Here is a 23,575-nt window from a genome sequence, read left to right as displayed (position 1 = left end):
AGACCATAAAAGTCTTCAATATATATTCAAGCAGAAGGAACTGCATTTGAGGCAACGAAGGTGGCTCGAATTGCTAAAGGATTATGATGCTGAGATTTTGTATCATCCTGGCAAAGCTAATGTTGTTGCTGATGCTTTAAGTCGCAAGTCGATAGGTAGTCTATTACATGTGCCAGCTGAAATTTTTGAAATGACCAGAGATCTTTATCGCTTGGCAAATCTGGGAATTCGCCTGTTGGATTCAAAAGACACTGGGATTACTTTAAAGAATATATCCCAATCGACTCTTGCCTCGTATGTAAAGACTCAACGGAATGAAGATCCAGTTTTAGCTAATATTAAGGAAGGAGTGCAACAAAATCAAATCTCAGCCTTTGAATTGGATTCAAATGGGATTCTCAAATATTGAGGCCGGCTATGCGTTCCTAACGTAACCGTGCTTCAAGACAGGATCATGTCAGAATTTCATTACTCCCGATATTCAATTCATCCCGGATCCACCAAGATGCATCATAACCTCAAGGGCTTCTATTGGTGGAATGGTATGAAGAAAGATATTGCTAACTTTGTAGCTCAATGTCCCACTTGCCAAAGAAGTAAAGATCGAACATCAAAAACCCAGTGGTTTACTACAAGAAATGGAGATCCCAAAGTGGAAATGGGAAGTGATTAATATGGATTTCATCACGGGATTGCCCCATTCTCGTCGCAAATTTGATTCTATTTGGGTGATCGTTGATAGGTTAACCAAATCAGCCCGTTTCTTGCCTGTAAGGACCACCTATGCTGCTGAAGACTATGCTAAATTGTATCTTAAGGAGATTGTGCGTCTTCACGGCATTCCTGTGTCTATTATTTCTGACAGGGGCGCTCAATTCATGGCAAAGTTCTGGAAGTCCTTTTAGGAAAGTCTTGGTACCCGAGTAAACCTTAGTACGACTTTCCATCCGCAGTCAGACAGGAAAGTTGAGCGGACCATTCAGACTTTGGAAGATATGTTACGAGCCTGTGTACTGGATTTCTAAGGAAGTTGGGATGATCATTTGCCTCTGATAGAGTTTGCTTATAACAATAGCTATCATGCTAGTATCAAAATGGCTCCCCGTATGAGGCTTTATATGGCGGGGGAAGTGTGGGGTCTCTGTAGGTTGGTTTGAAGTCGAGAGAAGCAAACGTATTCGGGCCGGACAGCATTGTTCATCGTAATATTGAAAAGGTAAAGCTTATTCAGGAGCAGTTACGTACAGCTCAGAGTGGTCAGAAATCTTATGCAGATGTACGACGACGAGAATTAGAGTTTCAAGTAGGTGATTGGGTGTTTCTGAAAATATCACCTATGAAGGGCGTGATGCGGTTTGGTAAGAAAGGGAAACTCAATCCCTGATATATCAGACCTTATAGGATCGTCCGAAGAATAGGACAGGTAGCTTATGAGTTGGAGCTATCATCAGAACTGCAAGCAGTCCATCCAGTTTTTCATGTATCCATGCTGAGTAAATGTATTGGAGATCCCTCCAGAATCGTACCTATTGACGATATACAAGTTACAGAAAATATGACATACGAGGAAGAACCAATTGCTATTCTCGACAGACAAGTCCCCAGACTTAAAAACAAAGAGGTGGCTTCAGTAAAGGTTCTATGGAGGAGTAAAGATAGGGAAGAGATGACGTGGGAAGCTAAAGCAGAAATGAAGTCCAAGTATCCCCATTTATTCCCTACCACAGATGATACTATTCCAGAAGAATCCTTGCAAGATTCTGCCTTACTCGCAATTCACCTACAAGGTAAAAGTCATATTTAACCCCTTGAGAGTCAAAGTGATTGCAAATATTATTCTAATCACTGCATGTTTATATGTCATTGAGCATGGTAGACATATTAATTGGAAAGTTGGGGTAGGCAAGAAATTAGCAACGCTCCAATTGCAAAATATACTTCACTAAAGTTCCGTAGAATTTGAAATGTATGATTATACCTTAAGTATTCCAACATTCGAGGATGAATGTTTTTAAAAGAGGTGGGGGGGGGGGGGGGAGGGGAGAATGTTACACCCCGTAGTTTGGTATGTTGAAATTCGTAAGTGTTGGCTATTTTAAGTATGGACATTAGAGTTATTTTAAGTATGGACATTGGAGTTATCTCCAAGGATACATGAGATTATATGCGCTTATCTTATGTTTATAAGGGTTTAAGTTCATATAAGAAGCTACGGAAGGATCAGAGAGCAAGTGAATCAAGGAAATTAAGTTTGTTGGACCTTAAAGAAAGTTTGAGGGGCAATTTTGGCCCTACTTGAGGAAAGGATATCTTTTAGTATATGATGAGTTTTGGAGTGAAGCAAAATCCCAAATTAAAGTTCGGGAAGTCTAGGTTCCAACGCAACAAACCGTGTGTCGATCCAACATCGGAATAGAAAATTATGAGCATTTTAAGACGGACAGCCAGTGCAGGGCCTAACCCTGCACGAACGCGCCAAAAGGTGGTGCGAACGCGCAGAGTAGCACTGGCCAACTATGCGCGAACGCGCCCAAGGGTAGCACGAACGCGCAGAAGGATTTTAGAGTCGGTGCCAACCGACTCTAATCCACTATAAAAGTGTTAAAAACCCCATTTTTCCCCATAATAATCCCCTAAAATATTCTGTAAAGTTCAGCAACATATGAGAGCTCATATATAATAGAAAAGTGAGGATTTTGAATAATTTTGAGTGACGAAGTATTAATCGAGATCCGGGTAACGTATAGCCGTGATTATAGCTTTGTCTTGCGTTGGAGTTGGCTTGGTTACAAAGTGAATATTGAAGATTTTCCTATTCTAGTAGAGGTAAGGTATGAATCTCTCTTTATTAATATTGATTTAAGAATATTTACGGGAATAAGAGTTATAGTTTGTGGTGTTGGTATTGCTGGCTTGTGGATTAAGGCTTGAAGAAAGTTTTGGATGGAATTGTACATATTTATCTTGTAGAATCTTGATGATATTGTTGTTGATGTTGTTGGTATTGTTTGGGAGTTGTTTTGATATTTGGAGAAAGTAAAGAATATAGGGGAAATGTTACCCGAATTTTCGTAACCCAAATTAGTCTTCGATAACTAGTACGAATAAGTTGATGGGAAAGTATGATTAAAGATGTGTTTCTCATTATATAGGTTCGGGTGAAGGGCAGGCACCGAAGTAAAGGATCCCTTAAGAGGTAGCTTGACGAATAAGGTATGTAAGGTGTTTGTTCCCTCTTTCTTTGGCACGAATCCAACTAGAGCATGAACATGAGCGTTCCATAACAAATTCACTCCATTCCTATGTTATGTATTTCAAATCTTAATGCCTTAATTACTGTTACATCCGGCATTTTTGCATATTCGGAAAATGCGAAATAATTTCGATTTGTAAAGAATAAGGTTATATGTTGGTTGGAATTAAGACATACGTGTGTTGTTCATGAAAAGTAATGGTGTGGAAATACGGAGAAAGGCCAAGGGCAAAATTGGAATTTTGGAAATTTGTTTCGGAATTACAAGACAAGAATTTCCACTGATTGGGCTTAAAGGAATAAGAGGAAAATTAGGCCCAAAAGAGATGGGGTGGCCGGCCAACTACATGGCCAAGCCCATTTAGTTAATTAATTTCCATGTGCTAAATTATAAGGTGGATAAGTTTCAAGAAAAAGAAAGAAAAATCAAGAAAACTCTAGAGAAATTGGAAATAAAGAGGAGGCATGTGCATGGTCATGTGATATTTATATATATATATATAGAGAGGGAGTGTTCATCATGGAAGAAACAAGAGAGAAAGAATAAGAAAGAACAAGAAAAAGGAGAGAAGCAAGGACGGACAAGGGGTACAGGCCGAACCCCCCCCCCTTGAGGTGATCATGGAGAATTTCTTTCTTCATGTTTTCCTACTAATTAGAAGGCCCTCGTCGACGTGGAATAATTGTTGAAATAAGAAAAACACTCTCCCTTGCCATGACTACTTCTAGCCGAGAGAAAGAGTAAGAAGGAAGAGGTGAGATTCAATCTTCTTTTCAACGTTTTATAGGTGTATATGCATGTTGTGGTATGTAGAAATGAATGAAGTTCTTGAAGCTATGGAATATGTAGTGAAGCCGTGAGCATGCTTGTTGGTGAAGGCATGTTGAATAAATTTTATTTAGTGTTTGGTTAGTATTGTTGTGGACGTTTTGAGCATGTCGTAATGTGTAGAGAATGAATAAAAGTCATGAGATTGTGTATGTTGGAGTTGGCCGTGTAAGGGGCATTTTTTCGGTGGAGCTTGGTGAAGTAATTTAATGTAGCAATTTGGTTGTTGTTTGTTGTGGATTATGTGATAAAACTAAAGGTTGATGATCCAAATTGAAGTTTGATAGTTGTGGTCGTTTTGAAAGTTAATATGACTCTAATGTGTTCTCTTATATTTATGAAGCTAATATGGAAAAGAATGGAATTGTTGACGTAGTATGAGAATTGGAAAGAAAGAAATGCATTATTGTTGTATTCATTAAGTTGGAAGATTTCGAATCATATAGCATATTGTTGGATTGTCTTGAAATATTGCGCGAATTGCTTAGAATGCGTTATGAATTGATTATGGATGTTGTCATTGTGATTGTTGGTTTGGTTATTGTTGATTTGGGGCCGAGCCATAATTCTCGGGACGGTGTATTTACTGGAGAGGGAATCTTAAATTTTTGTAAACAAATGAAGAATGGAAGATTTGAAAGCAAAAGTCTACTATTGACAATTGGTAAACATGACCATTTGCAAATTAGGGCGAAACGGGATTCGAGATCGAACGAGTATAAGACGCCCGAAAGGTATGTGAAGCTATCCCTCTCCTTCTTTGGCATGTCCTAGGTATACTAGGCTTGAATTTGAGCCTGGGGTATTCGCTCATCGAAAGTCGATTCGAAATTGGGCACTATTCATTCGGTGCGATTGAACTAGAATCTTTATATTTTGTTGAAAATGTTCAAACGCCCGTAACTTGGTAGGATGTGATCGAATTGCCTTGAAACTTCATAGATGACTCCATTAAGTGATAATTTATAAAACCTTTCAAAACCACTCCGAAGGGAGTGTGATATTTTATTGTTTAAACTTTCCAAAACCACTCCGAAGGGGGTGTGATATATTATTTTCTAAAGCTTTCTTAAAACCTTTGGCGGGGGTGTGATATATTATTTTCTAAGGCTTTTCGAAAACCACTCCGAAGGGTGCGTACAAAACCACTCGAAGGGAGTGTGATATTTTATAAACTTTTTTAGAAACCACTCCGAAGGGGTGCGATATTTTACTATTATTATTACTATTATTAATATGCCCCGAAGGGGCTAGGATTAGTATTATGTCGCGAGTGGCATGCCCGACGGGGCCGGGGTAGCCGTATGCGCGAGTGACATGCCCGAAGCGGCTAGGATGCCGGGGCCGGCATGTCCGACGGGGCCGGGATAGACGTATGTTGGGCCGGCATGCCCGAGGGGCCATCATTTTATTCCGGAACCGGCATGTCCGATGGGGCCAGGATAGACGTATGTCGGAACCGGTACACCCGAAGGGGATTAATATTATTATTATTACTATTATTATTATTATTATTATTATTATTATTGTTATCCTCATTATCATGATCTTGGCGTGATGCCGGCGGGGGCCACCATTATTGTTAGCGGGAAGCGGCCGGTCCGAAGGGACTATTTTATTTAAATATTTACTTCATGTCGGTAGCCTAAACTTGCTTTCGTACTTTCCCGATTTACGCTTTAGTAGTGCTTTACATACTCGTTACATATTCCGTGCCACCCTCCTTCTTCGGGGCCGCGTTTCATGCACGCGGTACACCCGGATGAAGAGAAGACTTGCTAAAGTTGTCCCCGCGGGATTGGCGAGCTCCACCTCGGTTCGGAGTGTTGCGAGTCAAAGTGTTCGTGTCATGGTTTTCGGATATGTTAGAGACTTTGCGACGTTGTCCCGTGGATAGTGCGTCGGGAAGTGCGAATAGATTGTAAATGTTAAAAAGTTTGTATTTCCGAGATAACGATTGTTGTTTGAAAAGTTTCATGTTTTAAGAAATTTTCGAAATGGCGGGTTTTATTATGCGAATATTTAAGGGTTCGCTCGACTCGAGAGAGTCGGGTGCCCATCACACTAGTGAGGTCGGGGTGTGACAAAGTGGTATCGAGACGGTGTCCGTCCTGGGTTGTACGCAAAGTCGTGTCCGTAGAGTCCCGTTTATAGTGTGTTGCGCGCCACATTTATAAACAAGAGGCTACGGGGCATCTAGGGATCGTTGACCTTCTTTCATATCTAAGAATTGTTGACCTTCTTTCATATTTAAGATCGTGCGATAGAGCCGGTCCATAGGGTATGAAGTCCCTTGTACTAACTTTTTATTTCAGCTAAAGGACGACGTCGATAAAGGAAAGCGACCTATGACATCAACAGTTACAAAGTACAGTGGTAAACAACGGTGCGGACGAGGCATGTTGGATGAGGTAAGAATAATGAAGTATTACTGAAATATAAGTCGGGAGAATGGAAGTGGAGGTGAGCATTAAGAATCAAAAAGGGCGAAACGGTAATTGCAAGAGAAAAGACGTGTTGCGAACACGCCTCGGAATACTGTGAAACTTTGGTGGCTCCCGGACATGTAATAAAGGTTATGTGTGGAAGTGGACGTGATTATACCAGTATTGGGGGACCAGAATCTGTCGAAGTTGCGAGGTTAAGCGTGCTCAGGGAGGAGCAATTTCATGATGGGTGACCCCCTGGGAAGTATGCCAAATTTTTCGCAAATATTGATCCGAGGGACAAATGAGAAATTAGAATGTACAAGATGATTGGAGACTACAAAAGGAGCCACTTAGCACGCGACAGGCAAGATTAGAGAAGAGACGGAAAGTACGCTACGGCTTTGGAATTAGGATAGGCTTGAACTACGTTTGGAAGTATTTTGTGGATTAGTTGATAATAATTATGTATATACATATGAATGCGCATGATGCCTCATTCGGGATTGAATTAGTGAGCACGTGTGTCCCAACGTGAAGATTGTTGATGTGTAAGGAGCCCCTTAAAAGGGGGGAATAGGATAAGAAAAATGCAAGAGTGGGATAAGAGCAGTTGATATAACGATTAGTACTGCGCATGGGCATTTGGGCTACCATGAAGCCCCCGCTCGCCGAAGTAAGTTACTAAGAATGGAGAAACCGAACAACGTATAAAAGGGGAGCTCCCCGAGATGCTTATGAGAGCCGTGAGTTAGTCGAACATTCGAGGACGAATGTTCTAAAGGGGGAAAGGATGTTACATCAGCATTTTTGCATATTCGAAAAATGCGAAATAATTTCGATTTGTAAAGAATAAGGTTATATGTTGGCTGGAATTAAGACATACGTGTGTTGTTCATGAAAAGTAATGGTGTGGAAATACGGAGGAAGGCCAAGGGCAAAATTGAAATTTTGGAAATTTGTTTGAAAATTACAAGACAAGAATTTCACGATTGGGCTTAAAGGAATAAGAGGAAAATTAGGCCCAAAAGAGATGGGGTGGCCGGCCAACTACATGGCCAAGCCCATTTAGTTAATTAATTTCCATGTGCTAAATTATAAGGTGGATAAGTTTCAAGAAAAGAAAGAAAAATCAAGAAAACTCTAGAGAAATTGGAAATAAAGAGGAGGCATGTGCATGGTCATGTGATATTTATATATATATATAAGAGAAGTGTTCATCATGGAAGAAACAAGAGAAAGAATAAGAAAGAACAAGAAAAATGAGAGAAGGACGGACAAGGGGCGCGAACAAATTGACCCACTCCAGAGGTGATCATGGAGAATTTCTTTCTTCATGTTTTCCTACTAATTAGAAGGCCCTCGTCGACGTGGAATAATTGTTGAAGCAAGAAAAACACTCTCCCTTGCCATGACTACTTCTAGCCGAGAGAAAGAGTAGAGAGAGGAAGAGGGGAGATTCAATCTTCTTTCAACGTTTTATAGGTGTATATGCATGTTGTGGTATGTAGAAATGAATGAAGTTCTTGAAGCTATGGAATATGTAGTGAAGCGTGAGCATGCTTGTTGGTGAAGGCATGTTGAATAAATTTTATTTAGTGTTTGGTTAGTATTGTTGTGGACGTTTTGAGCATGTCGTAATGTGTAGAGAATGAATAAAAGTCATGAGATTGTGTATGTTGGGTTGGTAGTGTAAGGGGCCGTTTTCGGTGGAGCTTGGTGAAGTAATTTAATGTAGCAATTTGGTTGTTGTTTGTTGTGGATTATGTGATAAAACTAAAGGTTGATGATCCAAATTGAAGTTTCAATAGTTGTGGTACATTTTGAAAGTTAATATGACTCTAATGTGTTCTCTTATATTTATGAAGCTAATATGGAAAAGAATGGAATTGTTGACGTAGTATGAGAATTGGAAAGAAAGAAATGCATTATTGTTGTATTCATTAAGTTGGAAGATTTCGAATCATATAGCATATTGTTGGATTGTCTTGAAATATTGCGCGAATTGCTTAGAATGCGTTATGAATTGATTATGGATGTTGTCATTGTGATTGTTGGTTTGGTTATTGTTGATTTGGGCCGAGCCATAATTCTCGGGGCGGTGTATTTACGGAAGGAGATCTTTGCCCAAATTTTTGTAAACAAATGAAGAATGGAAGATTTGAAAGCAAAAGTCTACTATTGACAATTGGTAAACATGACCATTTGCAAATTAAAGTGAAACGGGATTCGAGATCGAACGAGTATAAGACGCCCGAAAGGTATGTGAAGCTATCCCTCTCTTCTTTTGGCATGTCCCTACCATATACTAGGCTTGAATTTGAGCCTTAGGGGTATTCTCGCTCATCGAAAGTCGATTCGAAATTGGGCACTATTCATTCGGTGCGATTGAACTAGAATCTTTATATTTTGTTGGAAAATGTTCAAACGCACTTGGTAACTTGCGGGGATGTGATCGAATTGCCTTGAAACTTCATAGATGACTCCATTAAGTGATAATTTATAAAACCTTTCAAAACCACTCAAGAAGAGAGTGTGATATTTTATTGTTTAAACTTTCCAAAACCACTCCGAAGGGGGTGTGATATATTATTTTCTAAAGCTTTCTTAAACCACCCGAAGAAGGGTGATATATTATTTTCTAAGGCTTTTCGAAAACCACTCCGAAGGGTGCGTACAAAACCACTCACGAGAGGAGTGCGATATTTTATAAAACTTTTAGAAACCACTCCGAAGGGGTGCGATATTTTACTATTATTATTACTATTATTAATATGCCGAAGGGGTAGGTTAGTATTATGTCGCGAGTGGCATGCCGATGGGACCGGGGTAGCCGTATGCGCGAGTGACATGCCGAAAAAAGGGCTAGGATGCGGGGCCGGCACGTGTCCCCGTGGGGCCCCGGATAGACGTATGTTGGGCGGCATGCCCGAAGGGGCCATCATTTTATTCCGGAACCGCATGTCCGACGGGGCCGGGATAGACGTATGTCGAGAGCCGTACACCGAAGATTAATATTATTATTATTACTATTATTATTATTATTATTATTATTATTATTGTTATCCTCGTATCATGATGCGGAAGCGACGGTACCCGAAGGGCCACCGTTATTGTTAGGGCGGGAGCGGCCGTCGGGACTATTTTATTTAAATATTTACTTCGTATGGGGTAGCCTAAACTTGCTTTCATTGTACTTCGATTTACGCTTTAAGTAGTCTTTCATCTTTTCGATGCGTATTCGTCGACCCTCCTTCTTCGGGGGGGTTGCGTTTCATGCCACGCGGGCCTACACCCGGATGAAGACTTGCTAAGTTGTCCCCGCGGGATTGCGAGCTCCGCCCCGGTTCGGAGTGTTGCCGAGTCAAAGTGTTCGTGTCATGGTTTTCGGCATATGTTAGAGACTTTGCGAACGGTGTCTGGGTGGATAGTGCGTCGGAAAGTGCGAATAGATTGTAAATGTTAAAAGAGTTTGTATTTCCGGATAACGATTGTTGTTTGAAAAGTTTCATGTTTTAAGAAATTTTCGAAATGGCGGGTTTTATTATGCGAATATTTAAGGGTTCGCTCGACTCTGAGGAGAGTCGGGTGCCCATCACACCCTAGTGAGGTCGGGGTGTGACAATTACTTGATTGATTCTTGAAATATTATCATGTTTATCATCATTAAGTTATTTCCTTGGATTCGATACGAATTCCATAAATTATTCGGAGGTTACGGCCTTACGTCTGCTCCGAAAAACCGATGTTATTTCATTGGCTCCCTCATGCATTATATATATATGTATGCACCATTTTACTACACCCGAAGCGCGCATAGTCGGTCGGGTGCACGGACTGTATTGTGCAACCATCGATCGGTTGGTATTACACACGAGTCCCGAAAAGTGGGATACGTTACACACCGAGTCCCGAAAGGCGGGTACATTATACACCGAGTCATTAAAAGGCGGATACATTATATATATATATATATATATATATATATATAAATACTTGCATATGATTTTGAAACTCATGCATTATATGTTGTACGTTCTCAGATGGCAGGTTACCTCTATTCTCTCTGTATGTCCGTCCTATTTATGTTATTGATTTCAGCCTTACATACTCAGTACTTTTACCCGTACTGACATCCCATTTCACGGGACGCTCCATTTCGTCCTGCAGGCTCTGATAGAGTTATTGGAAAGCAACCGCAGTAGGATTTCCAGTTTCAGCGGTTCAGCAAATGCCACTACTCCGGACTTGCTATCTTTGGTACTTTTCTGCTAGTGTAATATATGTTCATATGTACACTCTTAGATGCTCATAGACATAGTGGGGTATGTAAGTATTGTGTATGGTCATGTTGGCATTGTTTTGGTCTGTGATACTTTCCTGTTAGCCTTGCCGGCTTTATGATACTCGTGGTGTTGTAGCGACCTTGTCGGTTCGCATATGTACATACGTGTTGGGTTATCGGATATTTCTATGTTGGGCCTTTTCTGCGTGTAGGTGTTCTTTGAGTACGGTATATAATGTTCAAAGTAACTGTTAAGTCAAGTGGTTCCCAGCCTATGGATTGAAGCCCGTCATACTCCTTGTCGGGGTGTGACAGTTGGGACCTAAACCGAGTATACACACGAGTTCTAAATGATCATCCGAACCTCTCGGAATCGACAAATTTCCGATAAAGGTCCGTTTACCCAAAAGTCAACTTCGAGTCAAACATTTTTCACTTTAAGTCTAGTTTCACAAAAAACAACCTATTTCGCATCGATTTCCTCGGAAGTCATACCACCCATCCCCGCGGGTCAAATATATGCTTATAAAGCTAGGTAAAGTGTCAACGGGGGTCATACTAGCCGTAACGACCAAACGAATCGTTACATACATGTATATGTATATTTAAGTTTCACTTCTCTCTTATTCTCTACTGTCAATCTATAAACGAGTTTTGATTGGTTAACAATGGAATATTTTAAATTATAATTTAGAATCCATTTATAATATAAATAGATAATCTGTTAGGAATTTGTTATAGAATATACCTCTATTTTTATTAATTATTTTGTATTACCCGCATTGAAATATATTTATAAAGTTATTATTACCTATTAATTATACTTATATAAATAGATATAATAAAAAAATTCTTATTCTTCTCATTTATTTCATTATAGAATGACATTAAATTATATACTTAACTAGTATTTCTCACTTTTTTTGTCTTGAAAATAATATTTAATTTCTTAAAGAAAATTTGTTACATAGATTAAAGAGATTAAAAAAATCATGATTTTAAAGAAGTAAAAGGATAAAAAAAACAAGTTGATAATGCAAGAGTAGAATATAAATTTAAGATAATTAATTAGAATAAAAGAGGGAGAATAACTATTGTTTAAAGCTGAAAGGAGAGTTTGATTTTAAAAATAAAATTAGAGGGCGAAAATGATTTTCATCCTATCTTTACTTAACAATAAAATTCAAAAATAGTCATTACTTTCTTATACTCCCTCTGTTTCAATTTGTTTGAATTTATTTCTTTTTTAATCCGTGTCAAAATAAATGACATTTTTCTTAATTTGAAAATAAATTCACTTTATGAATGATTTACAGCCACACAAATTTTCAAGGTTTATTTTGAACCATAAATTTCAAAAACGCCCTAACTTCTTAATGTCAATGCAGGTCAATGAGTTCATATAAATTGAAACGGAGGACGTATTTCATATCAACTATAAATACTTTTTTCCCGTCCTTTCCCATTTATTATCCAAACCAGTTTTGGGAAAGTGCATTGTAAGAACCAGTTATGTCCAATCTGGCCCACAGACTCCATATGCATAGCCAGCCTGTTTCCCATCTTCGATTGTTGCTTTCATCAGTTTTGGCCCCACTTAATAATTTCTACAATATTCTACTCCCCTTTCCTTACCCATACCCTTTTATTGTACTTGTTTAATAATTTTTCAAATTTATCTGAAATATATTTTAATTGTCCATTTCAAGGTATCCTTCGAAGTCCAGCAAACACCGTCCGCCGCGCCAAAGACTCGGTAAGAGGAAACACTTCACCTTTTATGGAAGGTATAAATAATACCAAGTCCAAGTCCATAATCAAACTTCAACTCCGCAATTTGAATCAATCACGCAAAACCTGCCAAATAACCAAAAGAAAAAAATATTAATAATAACCAAACCTATAATTAAAGAATAAATCGGATATAAATAAATTATTACCAATAAAAAAGTAAACGATATACCTTGGAAGAAACACAAACGCAAAGACGACGCCATACGCGGCGAGATAACAGGAAATGGCAAGCATAACGGCACGGTGAAAGGCAAGAATGACGGGATTAACAAAAGCTGTAAACGTACACAAAACCAAAACAAGTCACGCAACTCTCCATTACACACGAATACGTACTCAAATGGCTCAAAACAAATCAAATTCTTTTTTTTAGACAATAGTTCCTTTATTTTAGTTAGCGTTTTGTTTGGATGGATATTGAAAAAAAGTCCAAAATGTCCTTTAGATTGCAATCAGTTGCTGCAAATCATATGTACAAGGGAGAGCTTCTATTTTTCAGCTCCGCCAGAGTATCAAAACTGTAAGGACTTTGGATTCGCCGGTAGTACTATAAAAATCGCAGCCGGAATCTGATGCCATCGCCAAAAAACTTCTAACTAAATAGGAATTTCAAACCTGCAACCATTTAACACTATATCTCACATATCCCCATCATCAGCTTTAGACATTCTGGAGAGTCGACTAGGACGAGGTTGGAAATCGCATCTACGTCTAAGATGATGGGACGAAGGCCTTATAAGAGCGGCTAAAGCACGCTTCACTAGATCTCCTTCAACAGTACCAATACGCACCAACGAGTTCGTCATCGCCGATCGCCGAGCATTCAAACGACTAGGCGAATACGAAATCGACGGAGCAGAATTAGTAGTACTCTTGTGCAAACTACACCGAAAGGATCCAGGATGCGTTGTAGGAGAGCACATACACGTCCTTTTTGGAGAGATCATACTATTATTGTTGTGCCTACGAACCACCTGATCTCGTGAAGAAAGCGTCATCGAACGCCTAGGAGATATATATCTGTCGATATGAAGGTTCACGCGCGTAGGAGCGAGTGGTGCAAAGCCATGAAGGTTCACGCGCGTTGGAGATGCCGATCGGTTGAAAAAACCTGTAGAACTAGTAGACGAGTAAAAGCTAGAACTCGTCGAAGAAGCAAACGACGACGTATCAGTTGAATTGCTAAACCGGCCGGTCGGTGAGATAGACCTTTGGAACGCCGATCTAATCGGCAAAACCGGTCCGCTTGATCTTCTAGAAGATGTCGCCATTGATTATGGAAGTATATAATTTCTATTTTTTTCACTTTACTTTTGGAAGATGAAAAAGTGAAAAGAAAGTTCGGAAAAGAAATCTATAGAAACAAAATTGTTTGTTTTTATAGATTTCTTCAAAGGGCCCTTAGGCTCTTCAGTTTGGCAAACCTAGTGTACCTCAAAGGGTAGATTTATAGCAAGGGGAAGGGAAGGGTTTACATGTAAATAAGGTAAAGTTTAAGGGGTAGTTAGCGAATTCTCTGTGGATCTAGTTAAAGTAACCATTATAAGGAGTTAACCTAAGTAGGGATTGTTTTGAGGATTCTGATCCAACGGCTGGTTAATGACGGGTTGAATGAAACGTCAATATTTTGATCTGCTTCATGCAACTGCTATTTTGAGAGGATAAAAAGGTGAGGCCACGTGGACGTCTTTTTTGAAAAATTCTTGCTTTGATTTGGTGCGAAATACGTGAATTGCATAACTGACCTACGAATTTGAGAGGGAAGTGGGAACTAAAGTAGGGGTGGGCGTTCGGTTTTTCGGTTCGATTTGGCTATTTCAGGTTCGATTTTTTTAAGGCGGACACCGATCACCGAACCAAACTAGTTCGGTTCGGTTCTTTCGGTTTCGGTTTTTTAAAGTTCGGTTCGGTTCGGTTCGGTTCGGTTTCGATTTTTTCAATTCGGTTTTTTTTATATAATAGTAGAAGCGATTCCATTGACACTAATTCATATTCTCAAAAGCAATAAAACATAAAACTGATAAATTGAAATCAAAATCAAACAAACAGGATACACAAGAACAGAAAACTATAATCATGATATAGGAATTACTAGGTGTTATATATACCGTAAGAATAATTAAGAAAACACATAAAGGACATACACTAATCTTAAAGACACATCCTAGTTACCTTTCTTTGTTAAGGATATTTGATTTTCTCAATTGAAGTGGAAAATTAGGGATACAAATGCAAAAGAGGACTTATTACAATTGGGTTTTTTTGCTTTAAACTTAATGGGCCTGGACTATTTTAATTTTTTTTGGGTAATGTATTAAATTTCGGTGCGCGTTCGGTTTTTCGGTTCGTTTTATCAAACTTCGGTTCGGCTATTTCGGTTTCGGTTTTTTTACGGTGGACACCAAACACCGAACCAAACTAGTTCGGTTCGGTTCGGTTCGGTTTGTTGAAGTTTCGATTCGGTTCGGTTCGATTTTTCGATTTTCGGTATTTATGCCCAGCCCTAAACTAAAGTAAAGGCATTGGTTGGAAACTTGGAATCTCACATTACAAAAAAAAAAAAAAAAAAAAAAAAAAAAACTATTTATAGCCTGTTTGGTCAAACTTTTAAAATTAGTTCTCCTTCGGTCTCAATTTATGTGATACACATTTCTTTTTAGTTTGTCACAAGAAGAATAATACATTTACTTATTTGATAATAATTTAATTCTAAACTTTACTTTTTACGCGTAACGAGATGATCTATAACCACACAACTATCTTTGGCTTATTTTAGGCCACAAAATTCAAAAGTCTTTCTTTATTTCTTAAATTCCGTGCCTACTCCATTACACACGAATTTTGAGCAGCAATTAGTGATTGGCTTAGCTTTTAAAAAGTGTTTTTAAGTGTGTTTCGCTTTTAATTTAAAAAACACTTTTGAGCATCAATTAGTGTTTGATTAAGCTTTTAAAAAGTGCTTCTAAATGTATTTTTCTCAAAAATGTTTTTCAAATAAGTGGGTCTGGGAAAAAGCTACATTTTTAGCTTCTGAAAAACAGTTTTTATTACTTCCCAAAAATATTTATTTTCTACTAAAAGCTTGGCCAAACACCTCATTAGTCACCGATGTTTTCCTTTTTTTCTTTTTAAAGATATTTAAAGGTTAAATAAATAAGCGGCTCCTAAAATTTGTCTGTTTTTCGTCACTTTAACACTACAATTAGCACTTCTTTTTATTGAGCACTTAAACTTCTCCAACAGTGTTTCTATTAGACACCTTTTGATGAGATGTCAAAGTGGATACACGATTTGTTCTTTTGATTGAATCCTCAGACTTGAGAGAAGCTAAGTTTTAGACCTTATACATTTCCTCTGAAATATTTTTTGTAATTCATTATTCTTTGGTTGGTGATCTTTTAACGGTGCATTGTTTGTAATTTATGGTGTAATCGTGATTGCTCAAAACACACTTTCTCTTGCTTAAACACACTTAACTTAGAGCCTGTGGATTGACCCCACTTATAAGTTGACTTATAAGCTTTTTCAGAAATTGAGGGTATTATTGGTGGCGTGGACTCAATAATAAAGTCATTTTTTTGTCCACTTAAAAATACCTCAAAAAAATAATTGAGCCCATTTGACTTAGCTTATCTAAAGCGTGTTATAAGCTGAAAACGACATAAGCCAAAAAAAATAAGTTTTGACTACCCCAACTTATTTTTTTTTGTAATTATAAGCTTGCAAACATTGACATTTTCTCTTTTAAACACAATTAACTTAGGCTTGATTGGACGGAGGAATTTTCATTTTATGTATTTTAAAATTATAACATATATTTTTCTACAATTGTGTGAAATGATTACTACTATATGAAATACAAAGTTAATGGCAATCCCTTCAATTCTTTTAGGTCATTTTAAATATTAATTGAAAACATATCATTTGATTTGCAAATGTAATCTGAAGGCTTAAACTGTGTAATTATGAGCCCGTTTAGCTTAGTTAATAAGTTGTTGAAAACAACTTATAAACTGTTTTTAACTTTTTTGAGTGTTTGGCTGGCCAGCTTATAAGCCATTTTGTGCTTAAATTAAGCTCAAAAAATAAGTTGGGTCGTTTGGCTTTGCTTAAAAAAAGCAGCTTATAAACCAAAAAAAAAAAAAAAAAGTGGGGCTACTCCAGCTTATAAGCTTTTTTGAGCTTATAAGTTGTTTTCAGTTTATAAGCTGCGTTTTTTTTAAGCCCATCTAAACAGGTTCTATGTAAGTCTGAAATTACTTTAGATCCATGTCTCTATGTATGGTCCCATATATTGTAAGTAGATATTAAATAATGTTAGTATTTCTTTTTGAACTCTTAAACAAATAGCTTTTTATTTTATTTTAATTTTTTGTTGGTTTAATCTATCTATCTATATTATTTTAAAAGCATAAATATAAATGATAGTTGACCAAAATATCCTTCAAATATTGAATGACTTTTATACCTTGACTCATTAAAGTTAACTTCTACTAGGAAACGATACAATTCATTGCGAACAAGAGTTCTATTATAATAAGAAGTTATCCGGAAAAAAAATTGTGAATTGAACGTTAGAGTTAAAAGAGAATAACAAGGCTGACATGGAAAAGGAAGCCATACAACCAAATATTAACGTAATACAAAATTTAATTCAAATTTTCAAGTATCTGAGAATACTAACGAAAATTAATAGATCTAATAGCAAGAATTTAGGACTGGATATGTAGAATAGAACTATGTTAAATACCCTTCTCCTTCCCAACTTGGTCGTTATTTCGATTTGGACATATTATATTTAAATATAAGTTGATCGAGAATGATTATTTTATTTATATCAAGATTAAAAGAAGGCAATGAAAGAAACATAATTTTCTCTAACAATTTCTTTCTAATGGGCAATTTGCAGGATTGCCCTTTGCTGGAGGTGGTCTTTAATTTTTGTCCCTCAAAATGGTGGTCTTTAACTTTTGCCGGCTGAAATTCTGCCTTAAGCCAGAATTTGGGCCTTAAAGGCAGAATTTGCACATGGCTAGAATTTGTAAATTTCTGCCTTAAGACAGAATTTTGCCCATGCAATTCTGCCTTAAGGCCCAAATTCTGCCTTACGAACTTTTTTTTTTTTTTTTTTTTTTTACTGGGGTTCGAACCCACAACCTTGGGATATTAGGCAAAGGGCAAAACTTAAAGGCCTCCAATTTGAAGGGCAAAAATCAAAGATCACCCCAAATGAAGGGTAATCCGCGCAAAAAAAAGATTTCTAACGTGTTTAAAAAGCATACAAATTCAGAAGAACTCAGATTCACTACATCCTAAAGTGGACCAAAATAGCATATTATGAATTAATAGGGCTAGGTAGCTAGACATTTTTTTGTTACTGATTTATGAAAAGGGTAGTATCATACTAGAAAGTTAGAATTTTTTTTTGGCAAAATAACTAAACAAAAAAAAATTGTCCGGCTAGCGAATCACTAATATTCTTCCAATATTGAATGACTTTTTTTTTACCCTTATTATCTAATGCTATCATATTCTATTGACTATTTTTATAAATAAAAAAATGTCATAGTTAAAATTGAAATTCAAAACCAATACTACTATTGAATTTTGATTTCGAATCTAATTAACTAAAGACTCCTTACTATGACGTTCAAATAAGAAGATCTTAATTGCCTAGGAGTAATTTTGTGACTAAAGTTGCTTTGTCCGTATTAAAGTAAAATTCAACAAAGAAAATGATTAGGTAATTACTAGATCATATTTTAATATGCTTGGGTATTTTTACATTACCCCTTTTGTTTAGTGTTTAAAGATAAAATAAAAGTTCGTTAAACTAAAGTAAAGTAGTTATTTTAAGACAACGAATATAATTAATATTGGATAAAATTATAATTTTGAAGATTTTAAACAATATTTAGGACTTTGAATTCCTAATTAACTAATAATACAATATTACTAATGGTTGCATTCATATTTGACAAAATAGTTCTCTCCGTTAGTATTTATGATAATAAATAAATTTCTTATTTACTTTTGTATTCAAGTTTTTTTGAGGTGTCATATCATATTTTTCGGTACAAAATAAAAAAAATTCAGATGAGATTTACTTTTTAGTTAACTTGACCAAAGTTGGATCACTTTTATGTAACAAAAAAGAGAAAAGTGATTTTTGTGTGATAAACTTTAAGTCGGGGCGCTTTTTTGTAACAAAATTAGAAAAGTGATTTTTGTGTGACAAGCTTTTAAGTTGGATGACTTTACATAAAAAAAAAATAGATTTTTTTTTTGTGTGATAAACATTAAGTTGGATGACTTTTGTGTAACAAAAAGTAGAAAAGTCACTTTTGTGTGGTAAACTCAAAGTTGAATGACCATCAGTTAGGATATTTTCGTGGGAATCAATACGGATATGCTTAATTAAAATAGAAAGATGAGAAAAAACAAGATACAGGTAAAACCATAAAGGATAATGAGAAGCATTAAGTAGATACGATCAAACAATATTTTTGTACCTTATAAAATAAATTATATATAATTGAATTTAATTTTGGTGCATTGTCAGTGTATCAATTTTTTACACTATTAGGTATGTTGACCTGTGATAGCAGGTTACCCACCTTTTTTTTTTCCTTATTTCTAAAATTAGTCACTAGTTTTTTCTTTATTCCCTTTCTCTCTCTTTCCTTCAAATCTCCATTCTTCTTGCTCTCAAGTAGTCGATGGTTTCTCTCACTTTGCTTCTTTTACCACTGTAAACTTCGGCTTCTCTCTCAATCCCTGCATGTTCATGAAAGACTTTTGTTGGAGGGTGACTTTTAAATGGACTTTGAAGGATTCAATTTAAAATTGCATCTGAAGAATGGCAGATATTGGAGAAAATATGACAATTCCTTTAGATACTTGTTACAAGATTCACAATGTTTGAAGAGTTAACGAATTACTTCAGTGATCTTGAGGAAAATCATGAAAAACTCAAAATTGTAAACATCATTAGAGAAGGAATAATTTCGTTACCAGCAAGACAACTAAATAATTTTCGTATTTAGAGTACAAGTAGGATTCAACTTTCCTTTAATATTATTTACTTTTTTGTTAATCACATTTTTATTAAAAAAGGTAAAAAATTAATACTACTTAATCAAGTTACTGTATTTACCTTTAAAATTTCCTGATGGTGTAAAAACAATGGTACATTGACAGCGCACCAAACTTAAACTCTATATAATTTCATATAACATCACCTAACATTTAGAGATTCGTAGAGACTAGTACTATATTAAAAGCACGAAGGATCTTATAAATGTTGATTGAACTTTTTGCTCTTCATTAAAAGACCCACAATAGACAAAATAGTCATTTAATAATTTTTCTAATATCCCTAGTCTTCCTCCAGGACTATCTTCTTAATATCCTTGAAATTCTCCTTGCTCTAGGTTCCCAATTCCGATTTGTGTCTATAATATACAATTAAAAGTTGATACTCCACACCATCCATTTCCACGACTCGTCCTTTCACTAGCTTAGCTCAGCTCATTTTGTCCCGTAATTCTTCTTAATTACTTGTTTGCATCACAGCCATGCATCATAGTCCTTCTAGTGTTCTGTCGGTTCTTGTTCTTATCATGAAATCCTCACAAAGTACACCCTTTTCTTTCTCCTTTCGTCAAGTCTTCATCTTCCTTTATGATACTACAACTTGTACACACACACACACACACACACACACACACAGATATATATATATATATATATATATATATATATATATATATATATATATATATATATCTATATATATATCTCAAATTTTCTCGGTTTTCTTCATAATCGCATCTTTGTATCTTTCACACAATCATTGTCTTATAATTTCAATTTGTTTTCCTTTGGGCAAGTCTACTGACTCATTAATCTTCTCGTTGTTGTCGGCGGCCACATAATTCCCTTTAACCATTTCGTTACACCTCTTCCTCCCTTTAGTCCTCATAGTTTCTTTTGTTTTCTTTTACTCGTAAAACGCCTGTTTCCATTAGTCATTCTTTACTCTTAGCTTAGGAGACTTTGGAGTGTTTCGTTACGAGTGCGAATCCTTTTTGACGCTAAAAATCTCTTCTTGGGGGTACTTTCTTCCCTTAAATAGGGGTACCAATCATGGGTTCACATCTATTCTCCTTGTTAAATCTCAAGAGTTTAAAATTTCCTCGTCGCTCTCATAAGACCTATTTATTTCTTCTCAAGGATGCACCTTTGTCCATTATTTACAACCTTCTTGGTTCTGGTTATGAAGACGTATAGGTTGGTTCCGGGGTCCTCACATTCATCCTTTGTCCAAGTTTCTCTCCCCTTTATGATATCATAACCTTCTTTTTCCTAATGCTCGTGCTTACATATTTGGTCGCGTTACCGCTATCTGACTTTAATTCTCGAAAAGACCCACTCCTAATTCTCTCTGTAGCGCTTGCTACCTCAATTTTGACACACAACACAATCAATTCTTTTTAACATGTCGTAAAATCAATCGTAAGGGTATACATAATACTCGATGTATCTACTCGTGACTTATCTTTTTATCGCTTTTCCAACACCTTTTTTTTTTGCGAGATATCCCGTTGTTATTTGATTTTGTCCTGAACCCACGACTTATTACGCCTCCCCTCTTTTGACCAACTAGTCAAACTTATATCTGGTAACCATCTTGAAATCCTAATCATAAGGCTCATATGCTTCTGATTTCTTTGAGTTATTCCGGGTTCTCATATTCACCATATGTCTAAATCTGTGGGACTTCTTAGCATATCTTTCTAAGTCTTAATTGTAACCCTGAAGATATAACTTTACTTAAAAATCTTTACTCGTATACATAATCCTTTCCCTCCTTGTACATAACCCAACACCGGATGTGTTTTGAAAGTTCTCTGTCAGGGTGCCTTTCATAATCTTGACTTCCTCAAATTAGTCCAGCCTCCATGTTTATCGTACCTTCTCATCTGTAAATATACTTTTCTAAGTTCTGCCGATAGCTTTTATCAGCACAATTTTATACAATAACCTTTACTCATACTTGTACTCTGTTTCTCGGTCTGAAAATAATCAACCTCACATCCATTCTTTTCATTGCTACATAGTCTTTTATCATATATCTTTGAAAACCCATTTGAAGATCTAAAGGGAAAGCCCAAATAAAATCATGCAATGTATTTTCCCAGGTTGGAAACGTCCCTTAATTCCTTGGTGGGATGAATATTATCGTAACTTTTGAAACTTTCAATATCTAGAAAATTTCCCATAACCACGAGTCAACACACTTGATTACTTTCCATTCCTAGTCCCCGGGGTTCATAATGGCAGAAATGTCTTAGTCGCAATTACCCATGAATACTTAAATTATTGATTTCTTTAAAATCCTCGATTGTCGACCATTAGATGATATTCTATAGTAATCGCACATAACATAAAGAGTTTCAGTAAGATGATCCGCATACCTGTGACCAGCCTGTCCTGATCCTGGTCTTGGGGACTGTAAAGTGAAATATCCCTTTCATCATCCTCCCACCATCTACTCGTCTGACCATCCTCGTCTCCCCCATCATAGTCCGAAGGATACGAATACTCTGGTAGCTCCTGATTGACTGAAAGCCAGGATAGAGGGCTAGAATACTCAGTAACACTTACACTCGTAGCTGCTCGGACTTAATGCTCACTCATAGGAGAAACTGGAGGGACCAATTCCGGTGCAGCCTCAGGAGCCTCCTGCTCCACTGGTGTCTCATTCGAACCCTCGGACGGGTCTGTCTCATAGCTATCCTCTGGCAGATCCTCCTCCATAGAAGTCACAGGATGCGGGGAGTCGTCTCAATATCCTCAGAAGGATCTGACTCAATGGAGTAACTAAGACTCCTCCTAATCTGTCCTGGTACCCGTGGTCCAGAATCGGTGGGTAGTGCTGGTCCGGAGTCCACCCTGGGGGCCTTCCTTGCACCCCCACTATCAGAAATCGTCCTCTTCATTTGTATCAATCTGCACACAAGAGGGTCAGAAACGATCTTTCCTAAACTTTGGCTTTATCGCACGATCTAAGATGAGAAAGAAAGGTCAATGATTCCTAAATGCCCTGCAGCCTCCTGTTTATAAGTGCGGTGTGCTTCACACCCATAAATAAGACTCTACTGGACACGGTCTATAGACAACCATAGGACAGAACTGCTCTGATACCACTTTTGTCACAACCCAAGCCGATGAGTCGTGATGAGTGCCCGACCACTACTGACCAAGCACCCCAACTCATACTTGCATCTTTCACTGAGCAATATGGTGGCCCATATATAAACTATAAGTGAACTATACTATCTCCTGTATGGAATAAGAACTCGCAACTAGCATTCATATATATACATACGTACTATGGATAATAGTGTTGGCCGACTAGGCTGCTACATATGCTGTACCACAAAAATAAGAGCTGACAAGGCTATGTAGCATCCCAACTACATACAACTGTCTATAGACCTATATGGAACACAACTGTAGAATGGACGGAACAAGGCCCCATCATACCCATAAATATGTATCGAACTAGCATACCAAAAGGAACTGCAGCTCCGAACCAAGTGGAGTTCACTGACTATAGCTGAGTGGAAGTCCTACTGAGTTGGACTACTGGTCTAGCTACCTGAACCTGCGGGCATGAACGTAGCGTCCACAGGAAGGGACATCAGTACGAACAGTGTACTGAGTATGTAAGGCATGAATAATAATATAACAAGAAATATGGAACATCACATGAGGTAAAGATAACCTGTACATCTGATTGCCACATAAGGCGGATACCATGCATGCTTAGCTTTATAAAGAAAACATTTTTCATACATATATATAAATAATAGTGCTACGGAACGTGCAGCCCGATCCATAAGTATTTTGTGTTGCTGTGGCACGTGCAGCCTGATCCATATATCATATCATCATTATATATGTTGCCACGGAACGAACGG

General features: G+C 37.2%; 2 protein-coding genes across 2 annotated transcripts; one reads left to right on the top strand and one right to left on the bottom strand.

Moving 5' to 3' along the window:
- Window positions 1-638: 638 nt before the first annotated feature.
- Window positions 639-1,804, top strand: LOC132044298 (uncharacterized). Its single transcript, XM_059434785.1, has 2 exons — window positions 639-886; window positions 1,519-1,804. Exons 1-2 carry the CDS (start codon window positions 639-641, stop codon window positions 1,802-1,804), a joined length of 534 nt encoding a protein of 177 aa, XP_059290768.1.
- A 10,411-nt stretch (window positions 1,805-12,215) lies between these two features.
- LOC132044297 (A-agglutinin anchorage subunit-like) lies at window positions 12,216-13,858 on the bottom strand. The gene is made up of 3 exons (XM_059434784.1): window positions 13,064-13,858; window positions 12,757-12,862; window positions 12,216-12,650 (listed from the first exon to the last, which is right to left on the bottom strand). The coding sequence occupies exon 1, from the start codon at window positions 13,856-13,858 to the stop codon at window positions 13,226-13,228; it is 633 nt and encodes a 210-aa protein (XP_059290767.1). The 3' UTR covers window positions 12,216-12,650; window positions 12,757-12,862; window positions 13,064-13,225.
- Window positions 13,859-23,575: the final 9,717 nt, after the last annotated feature.

This window comes from Lycium ferocissimum, unplaced genomic scaffold, assembly GCF_029784015.1.
Source record: "Lycium ferocissimum isolate CSIRO_LF1 unplaced genomic scaffold, AGI_CSIRO_Lferr_CH_V1 ctg4147, whole genome shotgun sequence".
NCBI lineage: Eukaryota > Viridiplantae > Streptophyta > Magnoliopsida > Solanales > Solanaceae > Lycium > Lycium ferocissimum.
The sequence above is the reverse complement of the archived record's forward strand: the minus strand, read 5'-3'. Positions and strand labels throughout refer to the sequence as shown.

Coding starts and splice junctions, on each gene's coding strand:
- LOC132044298 (XM_059434785.1), top strand. CDS start 639: ATGGAGATCCCAAAGTGGAAATGGGAAGTGATTAATATGGATTTCATC. Junction 887..1,518: donor GGCGCTCAATTCATGGCAAA/GTTCTGGAAGTC, acceptor AGATCCCTCCAG/AATCGTACCTATTGACGATA.
- LOC132044297 (XM_059434784.1), bottom strand. CDS start 13,858: ATGGCGACATCTTCTAGAAGATCAAGCGGACCGGTTTTGCCGATTAGA.